The sequence below is a fragment of the Exserohilum turcica genome (assembly GCF_000359705.1).
Source record: "Exserohilum turcica Et28A unplaced genomic scaffold SETTUscaffold_9, whole genome shotgun sequence".
NCBI lineage: Eukaryota > Fungi > Ascomycota > Dothideomycetes > Pleosporales > Pleosporaceae > Exserohilum > Exserohilum turcicum.
Window position 1 is genome coordinate 1,156,095 of NW_007360310.1, and position 23,640 is coordinate 1,179,734.

General features: G+C 53.8%; 13 protein-coding genes across 13 annotated transcripts; 5 read left to right on the forward strand and 8 right to left on the reverse strand.

The window, feature by feature from the left end:
- Positions 1-471: 471 nt before the first annotated feature.
- SETTUDRAFT_24469 (uncharacterized protein) lies at positions 472-2,238 on the forward strand (the record flags this gene model as incomplete). The annotated part of the gene is made up of 5 exons (XM_008032997.1): positions 472-614; positions 685-1,154; positions 1,262-1,515; positions 1,594-1,875; positions 1,927-2,238. 5 exons carry the CDS (start codon positions 472-474, stop codon positions 2,236-2,238), a joined length of 1,461 nt encoding a protein of 486 aa, XP_008031188.1.
- Positions 2,239-2,310: 72 nt separating this feature from the next.
- SETTUDRAFT_100060 (uncharacterized protein) lies at positions 2,311-4,209 on the reverse strand (the record flags this gene model as incomplete). Its single annotated transcript, XM_008033341.1, has 3 exons — positions 2,311-3,203; positions 3,275-3,990; positions 4,046-4,209. The coding sequence occupies 3 exons, from the start codon at positions 4,207-4,209 to the stop codon at positions 2,311-2,313; spliced, it is 1,773 nt and encodes a 590-aa protein (XP_008031532.1).
- Positions 4,210-5,227: 1,018 nt separating this feature from the next.
- SETTUDRAFT_99999 (uncharacterized protein) lies at positions 5,228-7,171 on the forward strand (the record flags this gene model as incomplete). The annotated part of the gene is made up of 2 exons (XM_008033342.1): positions 5,228-7,012; positions 7,079-7,171. 2 exons carry the CDS (start codon positions 5,228-5,230, stop codon positions 7,169-7,171), a joined length of 1,878 nt encoding a protein of 625 aa, XP_008031533.1.
- Positions 7,172-7,568: 397 nt separating this feature from the next.
- Positions 7,569-8,779, reverse strand: SETTUDRAFT_35851 (uncharacterized protein; the record flags this gene model as incomplete). Its single annotated transcript, XM_008033065.1, has 2 exons — positions 7,569-7,618; positions 7,675-8,779. 2 exons carry the CDS (start codon positions 8,777-8,779, stop codon positions 7,569-7,571), a joined length of 1,155 nt encoding a protein of 384 aa, XP_008031256.1.
- A 416-nt stretch (positions 8,780-9,195) lies between these two features.
- SETTUDRAFT_100215 (uncharacterized protein) lies at positions 9,196-10,890 on the reverse strand (the record flags this gene model as incomplete). The annotated part of the gene is made up of 2 exons (XM_008033343.1): positions 9,196-10,708; positions 10,757-10,890. The coding sequence occupies 2 exons, from the start codon at positions 10,888-10,890 to the stop codon at positions 9,196-9,198; spliced, it is 1,647 nt and encodes a 548-aa protein (XP_008031534.1).
- A 767-nt stretch (positions 10,891-11,657) lies between these two features.
- On the forward strand, positions 11,658-12,789 carry SETTUDRAFT_24474 (uncharacterized protein; the record flags this gene model as incomplete). The annotated part of the gene is made up of 3 exons (XM_008032998.1): positions 11,658-11,736; positions 11,820-11,967; positions 12,027-12,789. 3 exons carry the CDS (start codon positions 11,658-11,660, stop codon positions 12,787-12,789), a joined length of 990 nt encoding a protein of 329 aa, XP_008031189.1.
- Positions 12,790-13,631: 842 nt separating this feature from the next.
- Positions 13,632-14,303, reverse strand: SETTUDRAFT_166386 (uncharacterized protein). Its single transcript, XM_008033344.1, has 4 exons — positions 14,218-14,303; positions 14,022-14,121; positions 13,880-13,961; positions 13,632-13,787 (listed from the first exon to the last, which is right to left on the reverse strand). Exons 1-4 carry the CDS (start codon positions 14,273-14,275, stop codon positions 13,707-13,709), a joined length of 321 nt encoding a protein of 106 aa, XP_008031535.1. The 5' UTR covers positions 14,276-14,303; the 3' UTR covers positions 13,632-13,706.
- Positions 14,304-14,802: 499 nt separating this feature from the next.
- On the reverse strand, positions 14,803-15,526 carry SETTUDRAFT_24476 (uncharacterized protein; the record flags this gene model as incomplete). Its single annotated transcript, XM_008032999.1, has 2 exons — positions 14,803-15,446; positions 15,496-15,526. The coding sequence occupies 2 exons, from the start codon at positions 15,524-15,526 to the stop codon at positions 14,803-14,805; spliced, it is 675 nt and encodes a 224-aa protein (XP_008031190.1).
- A 142-nt stretch (positions 15,527-15,668) lies between these two features.
- On the reverse strand, positions 15,669-17,731 carry SETTUDRAFT_166387 (uncharacterized protein). The gene is made up of 4 exons (XM_008033345.1): positions 17,516-17,731; positions 16,805-17,443; positions 16,099-16,753; positions 15,669-16,045 (listed from the first exon to the last, which is right to left on the reverse strand). Exons 1-4 carry the CDS (start codon positions 17,553-17,555, stop codon positions 15,772-15,774), a joined length of 1,608 nt encoding a protein of 535 aa, XP_008031536.1. The 5' UTR covers positions 17,556-17,731; the 3' UTR covers positions 15,669-15,771.
- Positions 17,732-18,086: 355 nt separating this feature from the next.
- Positions 18,087-19,093, forward strand: SETTUDRAFT_24478 (uncharacterized protein; the record flags this gene model as incomplete). Its single annotated transcript, XM_008033000.1, has 3 exons — positions 18,087-18,177; positions 18,234-18,261; positions 18,319-19,093. The coding sequence occupies 3 exons, from the start codon at positions 18,087-18,089 to the stop codon at positions 19,091-19,093; spliced, it is 894 nt and encodes a 297-aa protein (XP_008031191.1).
- A 288-nt stretch (positions 19,094-19,381) lies between these two features.
- Positions 19,382-19,860, reverse strand: SETTUDRAFT_100688 (uncharacterized protein; the record flags this gene model as incomplete). Its single annotated transcript, XM_008033346.1, has 3 exons — positions 19,382-19,438; positions 19,498-19,592; positions 19,668-19,860. 3 exons carry the CDS (start codon positions 19,858-19,860, stop codon positions 19,382-19,384), a joined length of 345 nt encoding a protein of 114 aa, XP_008031537.1.
- A 567-nt stretch (positions 19,861-20,427) lies between these two features.
- On the forward strand, positions 20,428-22,021 carry SETTUDRAFT_166390 (uncharacterized protein). Its single transcript, XM_008033347.1, has 2 exons — positions 20,428-20,729; positions 20,858-22,021. The coding sequence occupies exons 1-2, from the start codon at positions 20,639-20,641 to the stop codon at positions 22,009-22,011; spliced, it is 1,245 nt and encodes a 414-aa protein (XP_008031538.1). The 5' UTR covers positions 20,428-20,638; the 3' UTR covers positions 22,012-22,021.
- A 151-nt stretch (positions 22,022-22,172) lies between these two features.
- Positions 22,173-23,432, reverse strand: SETTUDRAFT_166391 (uncharacterized protein). Its single transcript, XM_008033348.1, has 3 exons — positions 23,281-23,432; positions 22,837-22,895; positions 22,173-22,765 (listed from the first exon to the last, which is right to left on the reverse strand). Exons 1-3 carry the CDS (start codon positions 23,295-23,297, stop codon positions 22,449-22,451), a joined length of 393 nt encoding a protein of 130 aa, XP_008031539.1. The 5' UTR covers positions 23,298-23,432; the 3' UTR covers positions 22,173-22,448.
- Positions 23,433-23,640: the final 208 nt, after the last annotated feature.

Genomic DNA, 23,640 nt, shown 5'->3' on the forward strand with positions numbered 1-23,640 from the left:
CCAACGACGCCAACTATGCTTACTTGAGTTTGGCTTGTCAGCCTTGTCTCTTTCCTAACGTCGCTCTATTCCCTTAGCTGTAATTTTACTCGCAAGAAAATTTCTTGCTCTTGTTTCATTGGCGACAAGTACAATTGTCATCGGCATATTTCTCCTTGCGGACTCGGATTTGTTTCCCCGCATCCCTTGTCGAATCCTTCGCATCATCGTTCCCCGCACTTTGCGACTACATGCCATGCACAAGGGAAGGAAGTGGACAAGGATTTAGCCTAGAAAGCAGGCAGTGATTTGAGATCCAGAACGATAGCATTATTCCCGTCCATAGTCTCCATTTACCTCGGGCAGTCTCGAGGTTTCTTAATATCCATCACTATTGAAGCCCGCTTTCCTGCACATTTGCTTTCTCATCGCACTGCTACTCATGGAATGATATACTACTCGTACCCCAAGAACATCAAGCACACAGTTACAATGGATAAACCACACGAACACGACGACAAAACCACACATATCGAAAAAGCCACCACTATCAATGAAGTAGCAGACCCCGCCCTCGATAAACGGCTCAACCGAAAATTCGACACTCATATTCTCCCCTGGCTCTTCGGAATATGGTAGCACACTCACCACCCCTCCACATGCACTCAGCGTCTCCAAACTAACACTGTCTCCCTACTTCACCAGGCTCTTCTCCTTCATCGACCGCAGCAACATTGGCAACGCCCGCATCGCCGGACTGACAGACAGCCTCTCCATCACAACCGGTACCTGCTTCAACATCGCGCTGCTCGTCTTTTACATCCCCTACATCCTCGTCGATGTACCCTCGAACCTGCTCGTCAAGCGGCTGCGCGCAGGTCTGTACCTGCCCGCGCTGATCACTGCATGGGGTCTCGTGTGTACGATGATGGGTTTCGTCACCACGTTTGCGGGGCTGGTTGCGTGCAGGTTACTACTGGGGCTATTTGAAGGCGGCATCCTGGGCGGCGTGATTATCTACCTCGCCATGTTCTACCGGCGCGGCGAGATGCTGCTGCGCAGTGGCTTGTTCTACTGCGCTGCGCCGCTGTCTGGCGCGTTTGGCGGGCTGCTGGCGAGCGGGCTGGCGAGGATACGCGTGGGAGGGTATGAGCGGTGGCCGTGGATTTTCTTCAGTATGTAGTGTGTTTCCTGTCTCCCGTCTCTTCTTCTTTATCCCAATTCCTTCCTGGCGAATGGCTTGTGCGAACTAGGGGTCTGCCTGGCTGATACAATTGCCTAGTTGAGGGCGCTGTAACAGTCGTCTTCGGACTCGTCTGCTTCTTCTTCATGCCCGACACCCCCGCCGCAGCGCATTTCCTCTCTGACGCCGAAAAACAATGGGCGTTGCGCCGCATGCGGATTGATGCTGGTGGCGCCACGGATGTAGATGTCGACGAGGAGAAGCTGAGCTGGTACTGGGTGAAGATGGCGCTGTTGGCGCCGCAGACATATCTGTCGGCGTTTATCTGGTTCTTTCTACTCGTCCCGTTATACGTAAGTTTTGTGATATACTATAATTTTGAAGGCGGTTTCTTGGGTAGATACGCCTGTGGTGCTGACGATGTGTATCAGAGCTTCTCCCTATTCCTGCCTAGCATCATAGCAGGAATGGGATATCAAAGTACAACGGCGCAGCTATTCACCGTACCACCCAACATGGCTGCGTTTCTCACCGTCATCGGCACGGCCTATGCGTCCGACAGGCTGAAGAACAGAGGGTACTTTATCATTGGGGGTAGTGTACTGGGCATCTGCGGGTATGTCATGTTGATTGTAGCCACGACCAACGCAGTGCGATATGCCGGGACGTTTTTAGTTGCGATTGGCGTGTTCCAAGGCTCGCCTATGCTCATGGTAAGTCTTGTTACCAGCCTATCTATTTCAAACGCGCTGATAGAGAATAAGGGATGGGCATCGAACAATCTCGCGCCACACTATGTGCGGGCGGTCGGAATCGGGATCATCATTTCCATTGCCAATTGTTCAGCGTTTATCGGGACATTCATCTATCTGCAACGCGATGCGCCGCGATATACGCTGGGCCATTCGATCAGTCTCGGTGCGCTGGTGATTACAATTTTCCTAGCTGCAGCGCAATGTGCGTATCTGAGCTGGGAAAACAAAAACAGAGAGCAGAGCCAGAGGGATGGCAGATTGTTGCAAAGTGATGCCGGCAGACTTGGACACAGGCACCCGAACTTCAGATTTACGTTGTAGGCGCTGGGACATTAACAGGGTACGCGAAACTATGAATAGCATGGCTGAAGACGGCTTCAGTTCCTATTGACGTTACTTCACCTTCTTATCTGGCCCTCCAATCATGCCCCTCTGCGTGTCGCTATCCTTCTTCCACGGCGTCAAGCTCCCGCCGCCAGCTACCCAGCCAATTCCCATGACGATGAGCGTAAACGGTATAGCCGTAGCAAAGTACCATCCATATGTATCCTTGAGCGCCGATACACTCTCATTCATGCTATATAAGCCCGAGATGAACGTCAGTGGAATGAAAATCGTCGCCAGCCAGGTAAGGCGCGCCATGTTGTGGTTCTCTTCGAGCCCGCGCCGAGAATCTTCAATGGCGATTTCAGCAGTAACAATGCTAGTGAGGCGCTCTACGCGCTCTTGGAGTTGGTTGATGGTATTGAGGACATGACGGAAGTCGGGCACGATATCCTCGAACCCTTCTACATTATCAAAATTTATGACGATCTTTTCAGATAGACCAGATCGTGTGGTGTAAGACATGGGTGACGATGGCACAGCGGAATATTGGGATGGCGACATGGTTAGGCGTGCTGCTGCAGGAAGTGCATGCTCGATTGTCTCGGTGACCATGTCCCGGAAGACTGGTATTTGGCGTCGCCATGTATGAAGACGTTTTAGCGAGCTGTCAATGGCATCGCCTTTGGATCGGAAGACACGCGGGTTTTCCAGCTCCCATTCGATCTGGCTGAGTCGCGTCCTCACATAGTCGCATACGATGAGCCACTCGGCACAGATGGTGTACATGGTTGGTTTAGCAAGGACCTGGGCATTGATTTCGTGGCCTTCTGATTGCTCAAACCACGGAAAGGCTGTCGTCATCTGCACAATATCCTCGAACCATGATACCGAAGATTGTATCGATGGATAGACCTTTGTTGCCATCTTTGGCGTTGGCAGCCAATTGCTTCGGTCATACCCTGTTGAGGTTAGTAACCCCTACCGGCTACGCATACTGACTGATGCAGTCACTGCAGGAAGAGATACTTACACAGTGGCCGCCCTTGGCTGACTGTTGGGTCCAACAGCACGATACCGACCGTGCCGTTACCACATTGTTTATCCTTACCAATCCACATGGTTGTACGTGTGCGCATGATTGATACAACCGCGTCGTCTTCATCCAGGAAGTTCCAATGATTATCATCGTTATCAGGACGGCGGAGCACATTCCAGCTGTTAGCCTCTAACCTCGACTCTTCAAAGTCTGTCTTTGTCTTGTGATATCGTAGACGCATGTTCCGCATGCGGAACCACTGACGATGCTTCATGTTGGAGATGAGGCTCGGTGGCACTGCCCATGGATCCCGAGTGTTGTGCCACACGTAATCGTCAATCTGCTCGCGGAAGAAGAGTGGGTCAATGTCGAAGCGCTCCCCTAGAAGCTCCACAACCTGTTGGGAGAGATCTTCTACAATGAAGAGTCGAAGAGGAGGCTCTCTCATACGCTCGTGCGATAGCGACTGAAGAGTCTCATGCAGCACAGAAGACGTCTGGATGCGATTTGCTTTTGGTTCTGATGCAGGTTGGTACTCGATGAAAGTGATGTTTGTCTTGTTGGCGCGTCGATCGCGTTCTTTAGGGTCTTTCTTGAGATCATTCCATCGTAACGGCGTTGTACCGACCTGCATCCAATCGGCCAAATAGCGCAATGACCTCCATGAGGTGGATAGTGACTTGATGTGTGCTAGATATGGCAGGCTTTTGCTTTTACTGCGCGAATCAGCACCAGCTCGAAATTATGACACGGTTGAGCACCTACGGGTCGTGTATCTCCCACTCATCTGCCACTGATATCCGCTCGTATGCGTCTCCAATCAACTCGTATGGGTTTGGAAAGTTTTCGCTGTGAGGAATATTCTTCGAAGACCACAGCGTCCCTCTTTCTGTCGGTTCGATATCGACCTCTGTAAGTTCGGACGACATTATTGTTTTTCAACAGTTGTCAAAGTAGACGATGAAACGATGGCGAAGTAGCTTGAGTGACAACAGTACATGCAGGCAGATGACACGGCGACTATAAGGGCCGAAAAGTGGATTTTACAACGTAACGGGGGCCGGAATTTGGGCAAGGCTGAGGGCTGAGACTCAAGCGCGACGATCCCCCAAGCTGGCGTATGGGCGCCGTATGCGAGTCTCTCACCGCCCATGTACGCGCCTAAATGCACAACTCAGGAGCTGAAGGTTTGCCAACCTATTGGATAACCTTGAGTCCTCTGTTGGTGACTCCCGCGTATATGTGCGGGTAGCCCCGAGGACCGAGCAGAAAGTGGATGGAGTCGAGGGTGGGATTGTCACCTGAAACCAGCATGCACCAATCCGTGGCAGATGCGAGTTTTAGGCACCCTGCAGCAAAACTAAGCGACGCTTGGGAGGGTACTGAGGATCTGTTGAGCTGCACCATGGTTGGCCGACACCTAGAATTATGTTGTACAAATCTAGCTGTTGTATCCGCGCGCTTGTCTTGATGGCATGGCGTTGGGTTGAAGATGTCAAAGTGGGTAATGGTGTTGTTTGAAACTCCGGTGGAAGGAGTGGCTGATCTACTTACGTACTATCCGACGCTAAGACTGTTCTAGTTAAGCGCTATTCGACCTACACATGACCTGCACCTTGTACAGACGTTTGACAAGTTCCAACTCTTCTCCCGAGACTCGGATCCGCCCTTTACCCATTTGATCACTTGTTTTCACCCTCTCCTGTATCCTCTGTCTTCCCAAGCTAACAGCCTGGAGCAGCATAATTCCTTTCATCGTTGCTTTTCGTCCAAAACCGAAGAAATATGCAGGCGTCAAGACCACACAGTGAACAACGCGGTGTGCGTACTGCCACAACGGATATCCAGTGGGGATCCCTTTGCACATATTCCAGCAAAGTACATACCCCCAAATACAATTCAAAGACTTTCCCGCAACCAAGTTCCTGATTCCCCACCTGCTTCAACATGACGCATGACCTCCTCAAACAGCACTGGTCCAGGTACATCGGACCCGAATCTCCAGATCCTCATACATACAAGTACAACCCTCAGTCTGGACCTGTATTCTCGTCGCCATTCGGCCCCCTGCCACCTAGACCGGACGATCTCAATATCCACGAGCTCTGCTTCCCACCGGGCAATCCCTTGCCGGAAGACTACCCCCTCTTCATCAATGCCGTCACAGAGGAATTCGTCACACTCCACAGCTTCTTCGCTCGCGTCTGCGCATTATCCCTTGTGTTCCGGCAGGATGGACCGAATCCACTCGGGCTAGGTAGAAGTCCCGTTGACGACAAGCAAGACGGCGAAATCATGGCGTTATTCTCGCAAAACCACATCCACTACCCCATGGTTGTGCACGCGTGTTTCCGCTCCGAACTCGTTTTTGGCGCGATCAGCCCAGGGAGCACGCCATACGAGCTATGGTGGGTGCTGCGGAAGATGCAAATCACAAGTCTCATGTGCCACGAGACATTGCTTCCCGTGCTGAGTGAAGCCCTCAAGCTGGGGTCCGGCGAGAGCGACAATCTGCCTTTGAAACTTAAACTAGATGCTCGAAAGATCATTGTGCTGAGCGACAATCCACAGCTAGACGCCGTATCTGGACACCGCACCGTCGAGTCGCTCGTAAGACAAGGCATGCAGCTGGCAGAGCGCCCACGCAGACTCCACGGCGGCCACCGTCTAGCATGTCTATTCCAGTCGTCCGGTACGTCTGGGCTGCCCAAAGCCATGATGATAACGCACTATAACAGCGTGAGCTCCAGCCTGCAAGCCCCCATCTGCAACGTGCAAGCCGCGCGATTCGCCGGCACCACGCCACTGAGTGCGCCGATAACAACGCTGGGCATGCTGCCCATGTACCATTCCTACGGCATGGTAACAAGCATTCTACGTATCAACCACTTCAGAAACACTCATATCCTCCTCCCAAAATGGGACGTCCAGCTGGCTCTACACGCAATCCAGAAATACAAAATCACTACGCTGCCCCTCGTGCCTCCTCTAGTCCGCCACCTCGCACTCTCCCCTTTGCTCGATACCTACGACGTAAGCTCCGTCGTCTCTGCGTCCAGCGGCGCTGCACATCTCCCGCCAGACGTGGCAGCCCAGCTCGCCAAGCGGCTGCCGCGCTACGGCGCAGCCCTGATTCCCAGCGGCTACGGGCTCAGCGAAGCCGCGAGCATCGCGGCGCCAACCGCCCCGGGGCTTTTTGGGCTTCCGCCCGCGGGCCCGGGTACGATTGGCTACCTGTTCCCGGGGATCTCAGCGCGGATTGTGGATCCCACTACGCTGAGCGATGTGGGTGTAGGCGAGCCCGGCGAGTTCTGGGTTGCAGGGCCCGTCGTCACGCCAGGATACTTTCGAGATGCCCGCGCAACAGCCGACTTATTTGCGGAGCCCGGATGGCTTCGTACGGGCGATCTAGTCCGGCGAGACGAGCATGATCGGATTTACTTTGTGGATCGCCTCAAGGAAATGATCAAGGTGAAGGGCTTGCAGGTTGCGGCGACCGAGGTCGAGGATACGCTGCTGCAGCATCCCGAGGGGCTTGTCCGCGATGCCTGTGTTGCGGGTGTGGATAACGGGCGGGGCGATGGCTCGTCGTTCGTTAGAGCGTGGGTTGTGCTTACGGAGGGAGGAGAGAAACTGGGGGAGGAGGTGGTGGCGGCGAAGTTGGATGTGTGGGTGAAGCAGAGGTTGAGTAGACACAAGTGGTTGACTGGGGGTGTTGAGGCGGTTGATTCGGTGAGTTCAATCTTCCTCTCCTTCTGTTTTCCGAAATAGCGACAATTACACTAATCGCAGATTCAGATACCCAGAAATCCCGCTGGTAAAATGTTAAGACGCGAAATGAGAGATCGATATCATGCTCGTATGAAGCGGAGTGGTAGCGCCAAGCTATAACGTTGACCATGTTTCCATCTCTCAATCAGCAGACTATCAAAAAAAAACCCCCACAGTTGCCACTGGCTCTACTCATCCTCCTCACTCTCCGTCTCTCCAATTCCCGTCGTTACAAGCTCTCAGTCTGATCTGATCTACCGCTATCTACCAAGCCAACACTCCAATCTGCTTTCTCTCTCTCCCTTGTCCCTCCTCCAAATCTCACTCCTCGCCCTTCCCAGCCGCCCGTCCCCTAACCCTCTTCCCCTCCCTCCTCTCCCTGTCTCCGCACCCCTTCTTCTCAGCCACACGCTCCAGAATCGCCACCAATTCCGCATTCCTGCCCAGCAAGCCCCGATACCTTACCATTGTACCCTTCAACCTCTTCCGCAGCCTCGCCTGCGCTTTAACCGCATCTTTAACTCGCCTCCTGAGTCCCAAGTTCGACAGAGCCGCCGTGCCGTGATCCTCAATACCGGCATCATCATTCTTATTGTTGTTATCATTGACGTTCCTCTCATCACGCTGCACCATCTCCACCTCCATCTCCAACACCTCAACACGTTTCTGCAATTCCGCAATCTGCACTTCTTTATCCGCGAGCGCATCTTCCTTCTCCGCTGCTTCTTCGCGCAGCTGCTGCGCACAAATCGCAGTTTGATCTTGCAGCTGCATTTCCAGCATACCCAGTTTATCCGCCAGCGCGGCGTTTTCCTTGTGCAAGGCCATGTTGCGGCGTTTGAGATCTCGAGCTCGCTTTTTGGCTTGCTTGATGTCGGTGGAGGAAGAAGATGAAGGGGTGTTTGTAGCATCGGCATCATGGTCATCGACTTGGTTCGTTTTTTTCGCTTCGGTGCTGCTGCTGCTGCTGTTGTTGTTGTGCTTGGTAGTGGTAGTGGTGGTGGTGGTGATGGAAGAGGAGAGCCGTGTTTTCAAAGAGCTACACTCGTCTTTAAGGAGCTGCATGCTGCTTTCAAGTTGTATTTTTTCTTCCTCGAGCTGCACGTTGCGTGTGCGGAGGATCTTCACCTCACTCCCATTCATTTGTCGCTTCGCACTCTTCAACATCTCAACTTCAGCTTTGAGCGCCCTGTTCTCCTTCTTCATCTCCTCTACACTCGCCTCAAGCCCATCCTTCTCCTGCTGCAACTGATCGTTCCATTTTCTGAGCAGCCGCATTTCCGTCTTTGTAGCTTCATCCTGCCCCGAGGCTCGAGCTTTCCACATGGCGAGTTCTCCCTGTACCAGCGCATTCTGCATCGGGGAGTCTATGCCGGTTTTCTGGTTTACGGCTTCTTCGAGCTGCGCGATGTAGTCTTCTGTGCATTTCTTCTCTTGCTTCAGGAGCGCTCCATGCTGTTCTAGGGTTTGTTTTCCCAGTGCTTGTTCTAGGGCATGGCGCGTCGCGAGCATAAAGGCTTCTTCTTCTTCTTCCGATGGGGGATTCTTCGAGGGACTGCAGTGTTGCACCACTTCGGCAAGCTCGTTATGCCGTTCAACGACAGAAGGCGTGAGGACACAGGCTTGTGCTGGGGCGGCTCTTGCCAATGCCGGTTTGCCTGGAGAATCGACCTTCCGTTTCGGGGTCTGTTGTTTTGGCGTGGCTCCTACGAAGATGATGTCGTCCATTGTGATTGGGCAGCGTCGGGTAGAAGTCTTGTCGTACGTCTATGTGTTGTTGCGGTAGGAGAACGAACTAATATATCAACAATCGTGTCCAAAGCGAAGGTTTTTCATACACACTAGATATGCGGTGAAGTGAAAGTGAGCGCCCAAAAATAACAGACTGTTGAAACGCGCGGTACCGGAAATTGGCTGGACTCACCGTGAGGTGAAGGTGAGTCCGTTTGCCTAGCAGGCACCGCCACAGCATAACAGCTTCTGATAACAAGAAAGGTCCATACGCTGCACACTTCCTGACATGTCAAGTCATGCCAGGTCTATTCGATTCATGGCTTCATCGCTAATCCAACATTGAACTCCTAGTAGATGCCGCAAAAGCACCTGGTACATGAATAAATATTCTTTTCCCCAACACCGCCACTCTACTTCTTCTTAAACAGTCCCTTGCCAAGCAGATTCTTCAGCTTGCTCTCCTTCTCCTCGTTACTCATATTCGCTTTTCTCTTGCCCTCAGCCACGCTTTGTCCCTGCGGCTGGTTCGATTGTACTCCAGAGCTTTCTTCTTTTGTCGGCTCCTCGACCTTCAATGCTTGTGCCTTTGCTTGCCATTCCGACGACAGCGCACTTCGACTGGCTCGCGCCGCTGCACTTGCGTTATCCGCCCATTGGAAAGTGATGAGTTCATTGTTGAAGAAACGCAGATCCTGTACCAGGCGCTTGTCGTCTTTGGGGATAAGAACCAGACGACCCGTTGGACCCGTGTTCTTGAGTTGGAATGGTTCATTCTTCTTCTCTAGGAATCCCCGTACAAAATCATACAGACCAACTGCCGTATCGTTCTTGTCAAAGGACATTTGAATAAGCGCACCGTCAGGCATGCGTATCCGTAGTGAACCACCCTTTTCAGCTGCTGCATTGATCTTGGCCTGTCGTTCTTTTTCTTGCTCCTCGAGCTCCTTGTCAGACAGTAGCCGTGTGTTTTTGGTCCTGTTCAACAATGCATTCTGGTGCGCCTTTGCATGCTCAATCGTTGGAAGGTAGTCGCTCTCGTTGAAACCATTTCTTGCTGCTTGTGGAGTCGACGAAGTTGGTGCAGAGAAAATCTGAATGTTGCGGGATTTCTCCGATGACTGTGATGACTCGCTGGCAGACTGTGGTAGAAGTTGAGAGGGCTCTGCTGGCGCAGGCGAAGCTGTTGACGTTGCCGCAGCCAGAGCTGCAGCTGGAGAAGTATTCTCGACGCTCTCGGTCGCATTTGTCTCCGTTGAGACCTCGGGCTCCTGTGTAGGTTGAGCAGCAGGCTTCGGATCGACTTCCATCGGCTCCGGATCAGGCTCGTCACTGCGCACAGTCTCGCCGGCCACGGTTTCCGTCGCCTCAGGAGCGGCCTTTGCTGCATCCGGTTTTGAGGCCGATTGATTGGATGTTGAAGCATGTGCGCCTTCTGCTCCCGCTGAAGGCTCGCTAGGCTTGAAATATTGTGATATCTGCGCCATGGCCTCTTCTAACGGGGTACCGCTGTTTCTATACGACAGCTTCAGTAGAGCCGACCCGCTATCAAACCCCAACTGGCTGAGTGTCTGCTGCAGCTCGACAAAGCTCGACTGCTCTTTATGGCCAGGCATCACGGTTATGACAGGCTGCTCATAATGCAACCTTCCAGCACCAGATACGCCACTCATCTCCGGCACACCACGCTGCGTGAAGTTGAAGTTGGCCCCCTGGGTGCTTTCAAAATGGCGCAAAATCTCCCATAACGACGTGTTGCTCGCAAACTTGTTTGTGAGCCGTGCATTCTTCTCCGACGCTGGAAGCTGGAGCGCTACAGATATGACGGTGGGCGATCGCGAGGCCTGGACAAGCTCTAATCGAGCGCCCTGGGGGAGGTTTGCAAGGCGTATCTGCTGGGAGAGGGAAATGGGCTTGTTGTTGTATCTGCGGACACGTTAGCGATGGACTTGGTATACAGGTAATGCTCCCTACTTCAGCGTAAACTGGTCCTTGCTGACGCCAAACTTTTGGCACGCCTCGTCCCGCACGTCCGTCAGGTACTTTGTGGGTGTAGTGGCAATCTTGAACGACCTCGCGTACGAGTTGAAGACGACAACGTGCGACATTATGCGCGAAATAGTCGGTAGAGATTGTGCGCGAGCAGGAAGGCAGTGGGTGCGTTTGCAAGCAGAATGGCTCGCGAGTACCAGCAGTCCCAGCGATGGGCTCTTCGGGTGGCGTCGCTTCTTTCAATGAGCAGAATCAGGCTGGCGAGGTGGAGCAGCTTTGCTTCGGCAAAACTAAGGAAGAGGTCGCTCGGGCCTGCCATCAAGAGGCGATTAGGCTCTGGATGCACACAATGCTGGGGACGGTCAACGCCAGGAGGGGCGCTTACCAATCCCGCGTGCGCGTGAGTGTATGTGTGTAGATGAGGCTGATTTAACAATCTGCAGCGGCGCAGTCAAAGGCGGCGTAGACTGTTAGTGGCAGCGAGGATGTTGCTTTGAAAGCGCGTGGGTGTGTAGCGACACGACGGGTGTTGAGGGAACGTGTGAGGTGGTCTAGGCAGGCGACTCGACGACACCAAGCCCCTGAAGACGAGCGGGTTTGCGTATCGTATGGGTAAGCGACCGGCGGCGTCAGAAAGCAGGCGGTGTTCTGGAAGCTTCGTTGTTCCTCGCCGCGTCGTGGGGGTCGGTGCCTGACTACACGCATACTTCCTGACTTGGACGGGTCGTGGTCGGTGACGGAATAGCCACACCCCGCCCCCACTAAACCGGAGAGACGGCCAGACCGAGAGAGAGAGAGAGAGAGAGAGCAAGAGAGCTGCACGTCGCGCCTCTCATACAACACCAACCCCCGCGGATTCCCTCCCCTCGCAGCACCCACAGACATGTCTGCAACCGTCGAAATCAAGTCGCCGGCCCAGCTGAGCTCGCTGCTGTCGTCGTCGCGCGTCGTCGTCGTCAATTGTAAGAAACCGCCCGCCACCGCCCGTCGCAACACCGGCCGCACGACACCACGGTTGCACTATACTGACCGCAGCTCCGCACAGTCTACAATGAGGAAAACACGTCGAGCAAAGCCATCGCGCCCGTATACGACCAGCTAGCCGGGCAGCTGTCAAGACCGGGAAAAGTCACCTTTAGCAAGGTCAGCACAGTGCAGCAGGCCCAGATTGCGCAGAGCTACAACGTCACCAAGTAGGCCAATATTGCATACACAGACGAGTTTCGTTAGCTGACTATCTGCCCTCCCCCAGCACCCCCACATTCATCATCTACAAGAACAACCAGCAAATACGGAAGTACTCGGGCTCGAATCCGCAACAACTCTCGGAAGCAATCAAGACGCTCGCCGCCGAGGCCGAGAACGAGGGCAATGGGCTCGACAGCGCCAGTGGCAGCAGTGGAAGCGGTGCATGGACGGGCGCCAGCCTGCCACGCGGCTACACGGATGTCACCGACGTGGTCGACGTGCGCGGGCTGGACCTTCTCAATGCCGACAGCGACTTTGGCACTGTGCGCACGCTGCTCGAGACGTCTGCGCCCTCGTCGCTCAGCAAGGGCAAGGCCGCCCAGGGCAAAAAGGACTGGGTGGAAAGCGACGTGGACAACCAGCTCATGCTCTTCGTCCCCTTTACCGCAACCATCAAGCTGCACACCATCCACCTGACCTCATACATCTCACCCGACAACGCCGAAGACGACGACGAAGCCCCCGTCCGCCCAAAAACAATCCACGTCTGGACAAACCGCCAGCACAACCTCGGCTTCGAAGAAGCCGACGACGTCCCCGCCACGCAGGTCATCGAGCTCAAGCCCGAAGACTGGGACCCCACCACACACACAGCCAAGCTGGAACTGCGCTTCGTCAAGTTCCAAAACGTCGCTTCCGTCGTGCTCTTCGTCGCCGACGCAGACGGCGACAGCGAGAAGACGCGCATCGACCGCATACGCTTCATCGGCGAGACAGGCGAGAAGCGCGAAATGGGTAAGCTGGAGAAGATTGGTCAGGACGATTAAATGAGAAGAAATGAACAAAAAAAGAAGAAGACTGATGAATACGCATTTGGCTTTTTTTTTACTCGCCATCGTGAGGCTACGTATACTGTGAACTGAGACACGTTGTCAAGACTACACTTTACCTTGGTCCTCGCATGGGGCGTTTCACGAGGACTCTTCTTCTTCTTCTTCTTCTTCTTCTTCTTCTTCTTCTTCTTCTTCTGGATAGAGTAGACAGTACCCCGAGTAATGTGAAATGCTTCTCTACTGGAACACCCAAGTACCTCCTGTCGACGAACTTTCGCAGTCGTGAATCAGATGCAAGAAAACACTACGAATGTGTATGTATGTCCACGCCTCTACTCGAGACCTCACACACACACACATACAGAGTAGTGTGTGAAGCCTGAGCAGCCTTGTCTCCAAGCAAAGCGCGTTTCAATATAAGCATTTCTCGGCCCTTACTCTGCCATGGTCAAGGGCAAAAGAGTAGGAATTTGACATCCATGCTAAACAAAGGCAGCAAATCAAGCAAAGAAAAAAACACATCATCACCAATGATATGAGCACACCTCACACACATGCGCACACAGGGGACATGGTGTTTTTGGCGTGAACCAATTCGTCACATTTCATCATTTTGAAGTGACACATGCTAGGTTACGTTCTCAGGAAACCGTCACTGTCCATTTGCCATACTCCGATAAGACCGTGTGTGTGCCATCCTGTGCTTTGTTTTTTTCTTCTCTTCCATATGGTATTTGGCTGTGAGTGACGTTTTCCGAGATCGTATGTGTCGAGCCGCTCCTGTTTGTGTAAAGAAAAAAAGAGACCCGAACACCCCAGGACAGAAATCGGAAAGTAGGGTCAGTCGGTCGGTTCGTTCGCCGTTCTTGCTTTTTCATCCACCCGCGTATCATGGGAAATAAAAACCGCATTTAGTGACCCGCGCGCCTCGACTCGGCAATGACCTTGGTCATCTCGTCGACCTTTCTCTTTGAGCGGCCAAAGGTACCGAGCTGTTTTGCCATGTCAGTACAATCTACTGTGTGAAACGAAGAGCGGATTGGAAAAATTCGAATCGTATAGTGCGGTCGGAGAAGAGACGTACCCTCTTCTTAGCTAGACGACGGGCACGCTTGTCCTTGGAGTTTCGGAGCAATTCAATGATGCGCTTCTCGTAGGGGGCAAGACTGCAGGCACAGCGTTGTTAGCGAAAGGCTCCAGGCGGAATTGCGCAGTCTGCAACGTACCCAGCAACCTCCTTGGTGATCTCACGGACGAAGGCAGTGCGCTTGGACAGGAAACCCTTCCTCCTCGAGATCCTGGGAGCGGGAGTCCTGGGGGTGACCTCTGTTGGTCAAGTTAGCGGCTGTGCATCCCAAACGATTCTTCCCACGTAGCCAGGTCCAGGGCGGCGAAGGCGGGCGGGCGGGGGAAGAGACGTACTGTGGCCGGCGTTAAGGCCAACGATGAGGCCAGACTTCTGCTTGACTTCTTTCGGCATCGTGACGGTCGTGATGTTGTCGGTTGTCGATGAGTTTCAAGGTCGCAGTTTTGCGAGGGTAATTTTGGCTCGGCTGTGCGGTGGTGCCAAGATGGCGCTAGCTGTAAGCAGGCACGTGCACTGACTGGTCCGAACACCACATGCGAGCACGACTACGTGCATACTTCTGGATGCGCAATAGTAAAGTAAAGGTAGCAGGAATTTGAGTGTGCGATTTTCTTGTATACTACAGCCGGTGATGGGTATCTAAATTATGCAAAAATACGCTCCCACTGCACTGACTAGCCCATTCCATCCTGGTCTCAAACCTTTTCAAAGCCACTTTTCCATCAATTCCACCTCTCACTTGTGATTATCCCCCCAACACCAGAAAAAACTTCCACAAACGCTCATATCCACGATGCACCAACCCCATCAACCCAGTCAATCCGTCACAGCCAATATGCATACAGCGTATTCCAATTCCTCTGCCGCCCCATCCCCCCGAATCTCTCCCAGAACCCAACCCAATCCTCAGTCGCAGCCTCTCACTCCTCCACCTCAATCTTAACCTCATCCCTGACAACATACCACACCCTCTCCACGAGGCTATTCCGCTCCACCCTGGCACAATAAAAAGAAAGGCAGCCATCCGCATCAAACCCCCACGCAATCTCTCCCTGCCTCGCCAGATGCAGTCTTAAAAAAGCCGGGTTCGCCACATTGTTATTCGTATCCGTCTGTACGAACCCGCGTTTTTCAGCCATGAGCCCTGGTATGCCAAGTAGATGCTCCATGAGGAATGCATTAGCCATGTTTTTGTCGAGAACGTTGTGCTGAATCACGTTGGATGTGAATATAAGTGTCTCGGAGCGTGCGCGCTCGCCAGCGACCAGCTTGTACTTGGTATCTGGGCTTTTCTGGAGAGTCTTCTGCCGCAGTGCGGCTTGGTAGGTGTATAGGGTTTGCTTGTAGGCTTCCTGTAGGAGGGATTGAAGGTCTAGTGGGAAGACTTTGAATTTTGGGTCTAGCTTTACGAGGAGTTTGAAGGGGGCGTTGGTGGCGGCTTCGGTGCTGTCGGCGGTAGGTGACGCTTTGAGCTTTTTGACACTGATGATTTGGATGTCGTCGGCGTCGGTGTCGGTGGTCTTTGCTGCTTTTCGCTTTGGGGCATGCTGACTGGGCATGCTGACTGGGGTGTGGTTAGACTATATTTAGTATCATTTGTGGTAGTGACTTACTGAGCGGTACTCTAGGAGTAGTCTGTGACATATTGATTGTTACTGCGATGCTTGTTGCTATGATACTCGTCCCTGTGGTGCTTGTTGCTGTGACCGTCGTTGTCGCATACAGCTAAGTTGTGAGAAGCCAGTGGATATGTGACCAAGGGTGGGAGAGAGAAACAGACAAGGAGGATAAGTGTAGTATTTCTTAAGCCCCACTATATCTTAGCGTATACAGTAAAGGTAACAAACAGCGACACCGCAGTAGCGACACCTAAGTAAAGGCACGCTAACCTACAACTTCGCCTTTTCCTTGCTATCCTCCTCTTCCTGCGCCTTCACCTTGAGCATCCGCCGGAGGATCTTCCCACTAACCGACTTGGGGATCTCATCCACCCAGCGCACGCCGCCCCTAAGCCGCTTGTGATGCGCGACCTTTGTGCTGAGCCAGTCGATAATCTCCTTTGCATCCGCGTCAGTCTTGCCGAGCCCGTCTTTGGGCACAATGTAGGCTCTGGGGAGCTCGGTGGCTTCGTCTTTGCTGTAGATGCCAATTACCGCTACGTCACTGGAAGAGGGTTAGCCAGGGCTCGGTAAGAGAAGTGGAAGGGATCAACGTACTTGACCTTGGGATGAGAAACTAGAATGCCCTCAAGCTCTGCGGGTGGCACCTGGAAGCCCTTGTACTTGATGAGTTCCTTAACGCGGTCCGTAATGTAAAAGTTGCCGTCCTTGTCTTGGTATCCAACATCTCCCGTCTTGAAGTAGCCGTCTGCTGTCTTTGCATGCGCGGTTCCTTCGGGGTTGTTGAGATAGCCCTTGAAGACATTTGGACCTTTGATCCAGAGCTCGCCAACCTCGCCAACCGGCATCTCTTTCTCATCTGCTGACATGTACTTGGCTGTCTGATAGGGCAGCAGTTTACCAACGGAACCGATGGTCTTGTTCCAGTCTTCCCAGGGCTGGGTGTGCGTGGTGGGACTGGTTTCTGACAGGCCGTAACCTTGCTTGACGGGGATCTTCAGTCTCTTGTACACGGCATCTACGAGCTCGCGCGTGAGTGGTGCGGCGCCAGAGTTCATCATGCGGATAGTGCTGAGGTCGTATTTTGACACCAAGGGGTGCTTGCTGAGAAGAAGGACGATTGGCGGTACGACATAGGCAAATGTGACTTTGAGGTCTTGGATGAACCTGCAAAAGTCCTCGAGGTCAAACTTTGGCATGACAACAAGCTGGAGGCCAGAGAATAAACTTTGGTGGATCAGACATGTCAGACCTGGGAATGATTAGCGGGTGTCTTTGGACTCGGCAAGATGCTTCAATATACCGTAGATGTGGAAAAAGGGCAAAAATGCAAGAAGCTTGTCGCCTTCGCCAGTAGGGCCGCCAGTCGGCTTGAGATTGCCAGCCTCGCCAACCTTGATCATCATGGTATTGGCCACAATATTTCTATGAGTAAGCATGACGCCCTTGGGATGCCCCGTGGTGCCCGAGCTGTAGACGAGGAATGCCAAGTCTTCAGCTGGATTAGGCGCCTTTGTCCTTCGCCACCTCGCGGTACCCTCCATGTTGACGATACTTGTAAAGTGCTTGATCTTGAACGAGGGGTCCTTCTCATCTCCCATTACAATGACCCTGTCGAGCGGCATGCCAACCTTGGCCGCCGCCGCGTGCGCATTCTTGATGAAGGGCAGCTGTGTTACCAAGGCCTTTGCGCCAGAGTCCTTGAGCTGGAAGGCAAGCTCATCGACCGTGTAGTTTGGGTTAGCTGGAGACAGCACACCGCCAGCCCAATGACAGCCCCATGTGATGGCTGGGGTGTCAATGCAGTTGGGAGTGTACAGCGCAAGCACGTCGCCTCTTTGCCAGCCCCAGTGGCCCTTCAAGCCCTTGCCAAAAGTGATTGCAGTGTCGCGGACCTGTGCATAGGTGTAGGACCGCTTGGTGTATGGGTCAAAGTAGATTACTATTCTTTTTCCTTAGCGCAACGTCCAAAGAAGCAATATGCCGATCCCATGTAAGTACTTATCAAACGCACCTTTGTCATCTGCAAACGGCTTATCCTTTCTCTCAAACATGAACGTCCACTGGATTGCAGCCCCAGCCGTCAGTAAATCACGGCGCCACCGGAGCTTGCACCGTGGCCACAGCGACACTTACAAGGTCCACATCGGGAATGGGCAGGCCGGGGTACTGGCTCTCAGAAGGCATCTTGGCACGTGAGGATGTGATTTGTATACGCGACACGACTCAGCTCGGCAGAGTCACAGAGGATGCAGAGTGGAAGTAGGAGGCATACGCAGCGACATGGCAGACGCGCTCCCCACTGGACCTCGGCGACGAGCCGTGCGGTCTGGGGCGGCGTGTCAAGGCGCCCTGTCAAGGCGCGGTGAGGATGCTCCAGCAGGGATTCTCCCCACACGTGCGACTGCAACGACCGAGGCATTTTCCGTGTACGGGGTTAGCGCAACCATGACCGCTCACCCCCGAGGTTGGCGGTTGCTGTGCTATTACTCGAATGTGTGTTGTCAACTCTCATTGATATTGCTAGCGGCGCAGTGAGAGAGGATCCGAAAGCTGCTGCATCCCAAAACCATCAAGCCGCCACCATGCCAAGCTGGCAAGAAGCTACCGCTGTGGAGAAGCTCTCCTCCCACACGTACTCGTGCACACTGCACGACGATTGGTGCATCGGCACAGGTACGTCACGATTCGCCCCGACTCTTGTACCACATTCCCTTTGCTAACATGCGCAGTTCCGAATGGAGGATTCGTTACCGGATGGTAAGGGGACATTGCAAGCGTGCAGTGGGCATCCGCTAACCTTACTTGCCCTGTCAGCCTTCTCGAGGTAGTCAAAGCGCACTTCAGCACGACTCTGGCAGGCCAAAACCAGCCTCACACAATCGCCCTGCATGTAGAATTCCTGCGGCGCACCCAGGCCGGGCCCGCCATCTTCACCATCCAGGATGTGAAGCTCGGCCGCCAGACGACGACAGTGCACGTGAGCCTGCAGCAAGAGGGGCGAGAGGAAATCGTTGCCTACGTAACAAACTCCAACATGACCGAGGGAGATGGCTTCAGCTACGACACAGAGTACAAGCCTTCGCCGCCAATCCTCTCGGTCGATCTGTCCAAGCTGGAGCAAGGCACGGATCCAACCTGGAAACTCGCCACCAACATGCCACATGCCAAGTTCCGCAAGGCAATGAACCAAATCCATTTCCATTTCCCGCAAAATGGACGCGCTGCTGTCAATATATCCGACCAATGGGTGTGCTTCTCTGACGGCAGTAACTTTACTGATTCATCAATCGGATTCATAGCAGACATGTTTCCACAGATTGCCGAAGGCTTCAGAGAGGACAATGCCAATCCGCTATGGTATCCGACGCTGCTGATGAACATCGACATGAAAAAGGCACTGCCGCCAGGGGGCGTCAAGTGGCTGCTGACTCGGGTCGAGATCAAGAAGGTATTCAAGGGGAGAATGGACCTGGAAGTGTGGGTGTATGATGCTGAAGGAGACTTGGTGGCCTTGAGCCATCACGTTGGCCTTATTGTCGACGCGAGTAGGAACACGGCGGCGAGGAGGGTCGGCGATGCCAAGATCTAGATGCAACATGTGGCGTAGACTATGCTTTACAGTTAGACATGCATTGGAATTAGACGTTTGGGCAGTATCTCGAGTCCATGACATACGAGAGCTTGCAGACTTCTTCTTCCATTGTTCGTTCACCTCAATACTCGCAGCAATGATAGCCGACCCTAATATACACGGAATGCCCATTACGCACCCCTCATGCTTTCAAACGCCAATGATGCCGTGCATCAGATGCTCATTGCTCTCCACAGCACGCTTCCCATTTCTGCGCGTCATTCTCCCACCCGATCAACAAAGCGCTTATTTGCCCTTGGGGTTGTTGTACTGCTGCTCGTAGAACTTGCCCGGCCAGACAGGCTACAGCACGCATTAGCCTCGACTCCGCCACACCCATATTCTCTACAAACACCACTCACCTCGCTCTGCTGATCGCTAATGTTGGCCTTGAAGTGCTCTGAGCCCGGCCCCTTGCTGGGCCCATCGTGTCTTCCCTCGTTGGCCGTCGAGCTGCCTACACGATAAGCTTACGGTTAGCAAATTCTGCGCTGCGCACTTCCAGATAGTCAGTCTGGGGGACTCAAAGTACCCGTACCACGCTGGCTTCCAGCAGCAGGAGTATGATCGGGCGCAGCGCCGCCTGACGAAAAGCGGTCCTCAATGTTCTGCACGCCCTGCGTCTTGTATGGGTTCGGGAACCAGTACTGGCGCATGTACAGGTAGTAGCCGAAGCCGGCGGCACCGCCAGCCATGAAGATTTTGGGCACGGAGAGCGGAGACATGGTTGGTTGCGCTTCTGGTGTTTCTTTCGTCTTTGCCTAGTCGCTCTCTGTATGGATGTGTCGCGATGGCGGTGGTGGTGTGATGACCTCGGCGCGCACCAATTTTTTTTTTGGACAATTTACCAAAAAAGGAAACACGGAATTCCTTGGAAATGCAATTGTCGCTTTTCCGGGGGGCGGGGGGCTTTGATGTCTTTTATCAATGCCGTCTGGAGTCTGGGTGGAGAAAGAAGCAAATAGTGCAATCGGGCCTACGATCTGGGCGGCTTCTTGTGCTGGAGCAAGAAGTCGAATACGTACATAGACCATCCGCACAGGCGTCATGTTGGCGTCGCGATGATCGCGTCATGGCTGCGTATTTTGGGGAAAGCTCCCGAGGAGAGAAGCGCGCCATGGCCTGAAGCCTCTCCACACACACACCCACACGCCTACCAAACAAAAACCCCCAAAAACCGCCCACGTGCTGACGTAATTCACGCCTGCTGTGGCTGTGGCTCAACCGTCGTGTGGCTGATGCGTAATTTTAGTCCCTTGGAAGTTTGGGGGAGACAGTCGGGGGAAGTGGACACGCGCTAGAATCTTGCATGGACATGTGAGATTGCGTTCACCTCCCCCCTCCCCTTTGTGCCACCACCTGGACAAGAGACGGGACTGACGGGCTGCTGAGTCGATACTCGCCGGCACAGGGCTTCATGACGATACCGCAGAAGCAAACGCTGGGACGCAGCCACAGCCACAGCCACCACCACCACCACGACACTCGACGCGCATCCGAGAAATGGACGGCGATCCCGCCGTCGAGCCTGAAATCGATGGCTTCACGCGCATCCTGCCATTGCCATATCGCGTGGCCATTATCATCGTCCTCGGTACGCTTCTCGCCCACTCAATTGGCACATTGACATTCCCTGCATTGCTGCGCCCTCCTCCCTTTTCCCACTACCACGACTCCAAATTGCGTCACCAATACTTCACACAACTAACCCCAAACCCGCAGGAATCTGGGCCTGGGGCCTCAACCTCCACTACCTGAGCCTGATCAAAATCGACGTGCCGTCGCTGATCCGGTATCCGTCGCGCGCCTCTCCACACCACCCGCCGCACCACCTGTCGTGCTACCGCATCGCCGCCTTTCTCTCGCTGCCCCTCGCCTTCTCGCTGTTCCTCTTCTGGGCCCTCACCCACGGCAGTACGCAGGCCATCGCCGCCTGGGAAATCCTGCCGAACCTCTACCTCCTCGTGCTCGTCATCGGCTTCATCGCCCCCGTACCCTTTATAAGCCGCAATGGACGCTCGCGCACGCTGGGAACGCTCAAGCGCATCAGCACAGGCGGCATTGCCGAGGCGCAAGACGGCAAATTCGGCGACATTCTGCTGGCGGATGCGCTGACGAGCTACGCCAAAGTGCTAGGCGACCTGTTCGTCTCGCTGTGCATGTTCTTCTCGTCAGGCCACAGTTCGACGGCGTCGCCCAACCGCAATTGCGGCGGCACCTTCTGGGTCCCCTTCATCATTGCAGTGCCGTCGCTGATCCGCCTGCGCCAATGCATCACCGAGTACTACCGCGTGAAGCGCGCCAACGAGCGAACCGGCCAAGTCAACCCGGCCACAGGCTGGGGCGGCACCCACCTAGCCAACGCCGCAAAGTACTCGACCGCCTTCCCCGTCATCATCCTCAGCGCACTACAGCGCACCCCGCACCCCGACAGCTTCGGCGTCTCGCAAACAACCTTATACCGCATGTGGCTGTTCGCCGTCGTCGTCAACTCGGCATACTCATTCTACTGGGACATAGCCAAGGACTGGGACCTGACCCTCTTCTCCAGCGCCGCCATGCGCAATTCCCCCGAGTACCCCTGGGCCCTGCGCCGCCACCGCTGGTTCCACGCAAAGGAATTCTACTACGCCGCCATCGTCGTAGATGCTTTGCTCAGATGCACCTGGAGCCTCAAACTAAGCCCCCATCTCGACCACTTCAACGACCTCGAGGGCGGCATCTTCACCATGGAGCTCCTCGAGGTCCTCAGACGCTGGATCTGGATCTTCTTTAGAGTAGAGACCGAGTGGGTTCGTAATCATAGAGGCCCTGCCCCTGATGATATTCTACTCGGGGATGTTGGCGCGGCGAATACATATGATGATAGTGATTAGACTTTGTTTTATTAGACTAGAATTTATTCTTTTTTTTTCTTCTCCAGAATTATTGATTTCGGTGGAGAATGTCTTATGTCCTAAGTGGTTAGCTTGTGGTTGATATGTAGTTCGACTAGGTGATTCAAATCGTTGTCAAGAGGCATTGCTTCCATTTCTTTGGTCGAAACGTTGAAAATGCGTAGTTTCCTGATTTCAATACCAAACCAACACAATCAATCAATCACCTATTTCCATCATCATCCAACCCAAATCCCTTCCAAACGCCAGATGCAATGGGCCATACTGAACCCCAATTCTGCATATAATAATAAAAAAACGCCCTTGACATGCATATTCGCCAGTCCCACCTTTACTCTCCTCCACACTCAGCCTCCCCCCTACCCCCAACTACCACCACCACCAATCCCAAACCCAAGATACCGACTTCAACGACGCTAAAAGTTATTCTGCTCTCTCTGCTGCCTCTCAGCCTCGCCCTCACTAACGATGCGTTTTCCAAGCCACTCGGTCTGAAAGCTATCATTGAGCTTGGACAAATCGGCAATGACCTCTCTGCACGTCTTCATGACGGCTTCCTTGGGGGTGATGGAGCCGTCTGTCTGAACGCGCAGCTCGAACGTAGCGAAGAGCGGGTGCGGCACCTTGTACGCCGAAAACATGACGGCGGGGTTCTTGAGGAGCCGCTGTGCGAGTAGGTTGCCCAGCGTGTGGTCTTCTTTGTTGAAGGTGAAGACGGCCGTGTTGGGGACGCCTAAGAGGGGGGGAGGGCGAGGTTAGCTGGTGCTGCGTGGATTGGAAGGTGTGTGTGTGTGTTGTACATACGGGTCTCGGCTTTCTCCTCGACTTTTTCCTGGCCTTCGTCGAGAAGGAAGAGCTCGAATCTGGTGTTTGGAGGCTTCTTGTTAGCGTTTTTTTTTCTTTCCTGAGATACAGCCGGGGGTGTTCTTTGGGTTGGCGCGCAGTCCACAGGTTGCGCCTTTTTCCTTAAATAGCGTGTCTGCGATTTTGGCAACGAAGCCGTGCTGGATTGCGCCCTTTCGGGAGTCTATCGCGTACGTCTGCAAGGCGCGCAAGCTGCAATTACTGTGCGCATATCACACACGCTCATAGCAGTATGCTTCATCCAGCTCCCTCACGAACCGGCGGCAAACGTAGAACCCAAACGCATAGACACATCGCCGTCGTTGCGGAGAACAGGCTTGTGGACTGCGCGCGCGGGGCCAACCCTATGAAACAAGACATAGTTGAAAAAGAGGCAAGACATACCGATCTGGTGCGTTCATGATGTCGGTATTGTCTTGTTCCTATGTCCAAATCTTGCTCTTGTCTGTGTGTATGGATGCCGTTGCCTGTGACGCGCGCAGTGTAGACGCGAACTTTTGTGTGCGAAAGACGGACGGGTATGCGAATCCAGAGGACGAAATAACGCGATCGGACTGAAGCGGGTTATTGGCGACAGACAAAGGTTGCGAGAGTCGTGTGTGGCGGCTGCGAGACGTTCGGAGGTGAGGATCGAGGTCCGCACACCATGTTCTTTGTGCCGCCCTTCACCGCCCTGTCACCGTGCGTCTCCACCCAAGAGCCCAGATCCATAGTGGTATTCCTGCCAAGAGCTTTCACGGAACA

What these genes read in the sequence shown, in the direction of transcription:
- SETTUDRAFT_166390 (XM_008033347.1), top strand. Translation starts at nt 20,639, where the DNA reads ATGGACGGCGATCCCGCCGTCGAGCCTGAAATCGATGGCTTCACGCGC. An exon ending in GGCCATTATCATCGTCCTCG is followed by an intron (nt 20,730 to 20,857) that starts GTACGCTTCTCG and finishes CCAAACCCGCAG; the next exon opens with GAATCTGGGCCTGGGGCCTC.
- SETTUDRAFT_166387 (XM_008033345.1), bottom strand. Translation starts at nt 17,555, where the DNA reads ATGTTTGAGAGAAAGGATAAGCCGTTTGCAGATGACAAAG. An exon ending in GCCGTTTGCAGATGACAAAG is followed by an intron (nt 17,444 to 17,515) that starts GTGCGTTTGATA and finishes GAAAAAGAATAG; the next exon opens with TAATCTACTTTGACCCATAC. An exon ending in GCCCTTTTTCCACATCTACG is followed by an intron (nt 16,754 to 16,804) that starts GTATATTGAAGC and finishes AATCATTCCCAG; the next exon opens with GTCTGACATGTCTGATCCAC.
- SETTUDRAFT_166391 (XM_008033348.1), bottom strand. An exon ending in CGAGGAGAAAGCCGAGACCC is followed by an intron (nt 22,766 to 22,836) that starts GTATGTACAACA and finishes CCCCCCTCTTAG; the next exon opens with GCGTCCCCAACACGGCCGTC.
- SETTUDRAFT_166386 (XM_008033344.1), bottom strand. Translation starts at nt 14,275, where the DNA reads ATGCCGAAAGAAGTCAAGCAGAAGTCTGGCCTCATCGTTGGCCTTAAC. An exon ending in TGGCCTTAACGCCGGCCACA is followed by an intron (nt 14,122 to 14,217) that starts GTACGTCTCTTC and finishes CTTGACCAACAG; the next exon opens with AGGTCACCCCCAGGACTCCC. An exon ending in GTCGTCTAGCTAAGAAGAGG is followed by an intron (nt 13,788 to 13,879) that starts GTACGTCTCTTC and finishes ATGGCAAAACAG; the next exon opens with CTCGGTACCTTTGGCCGCTC.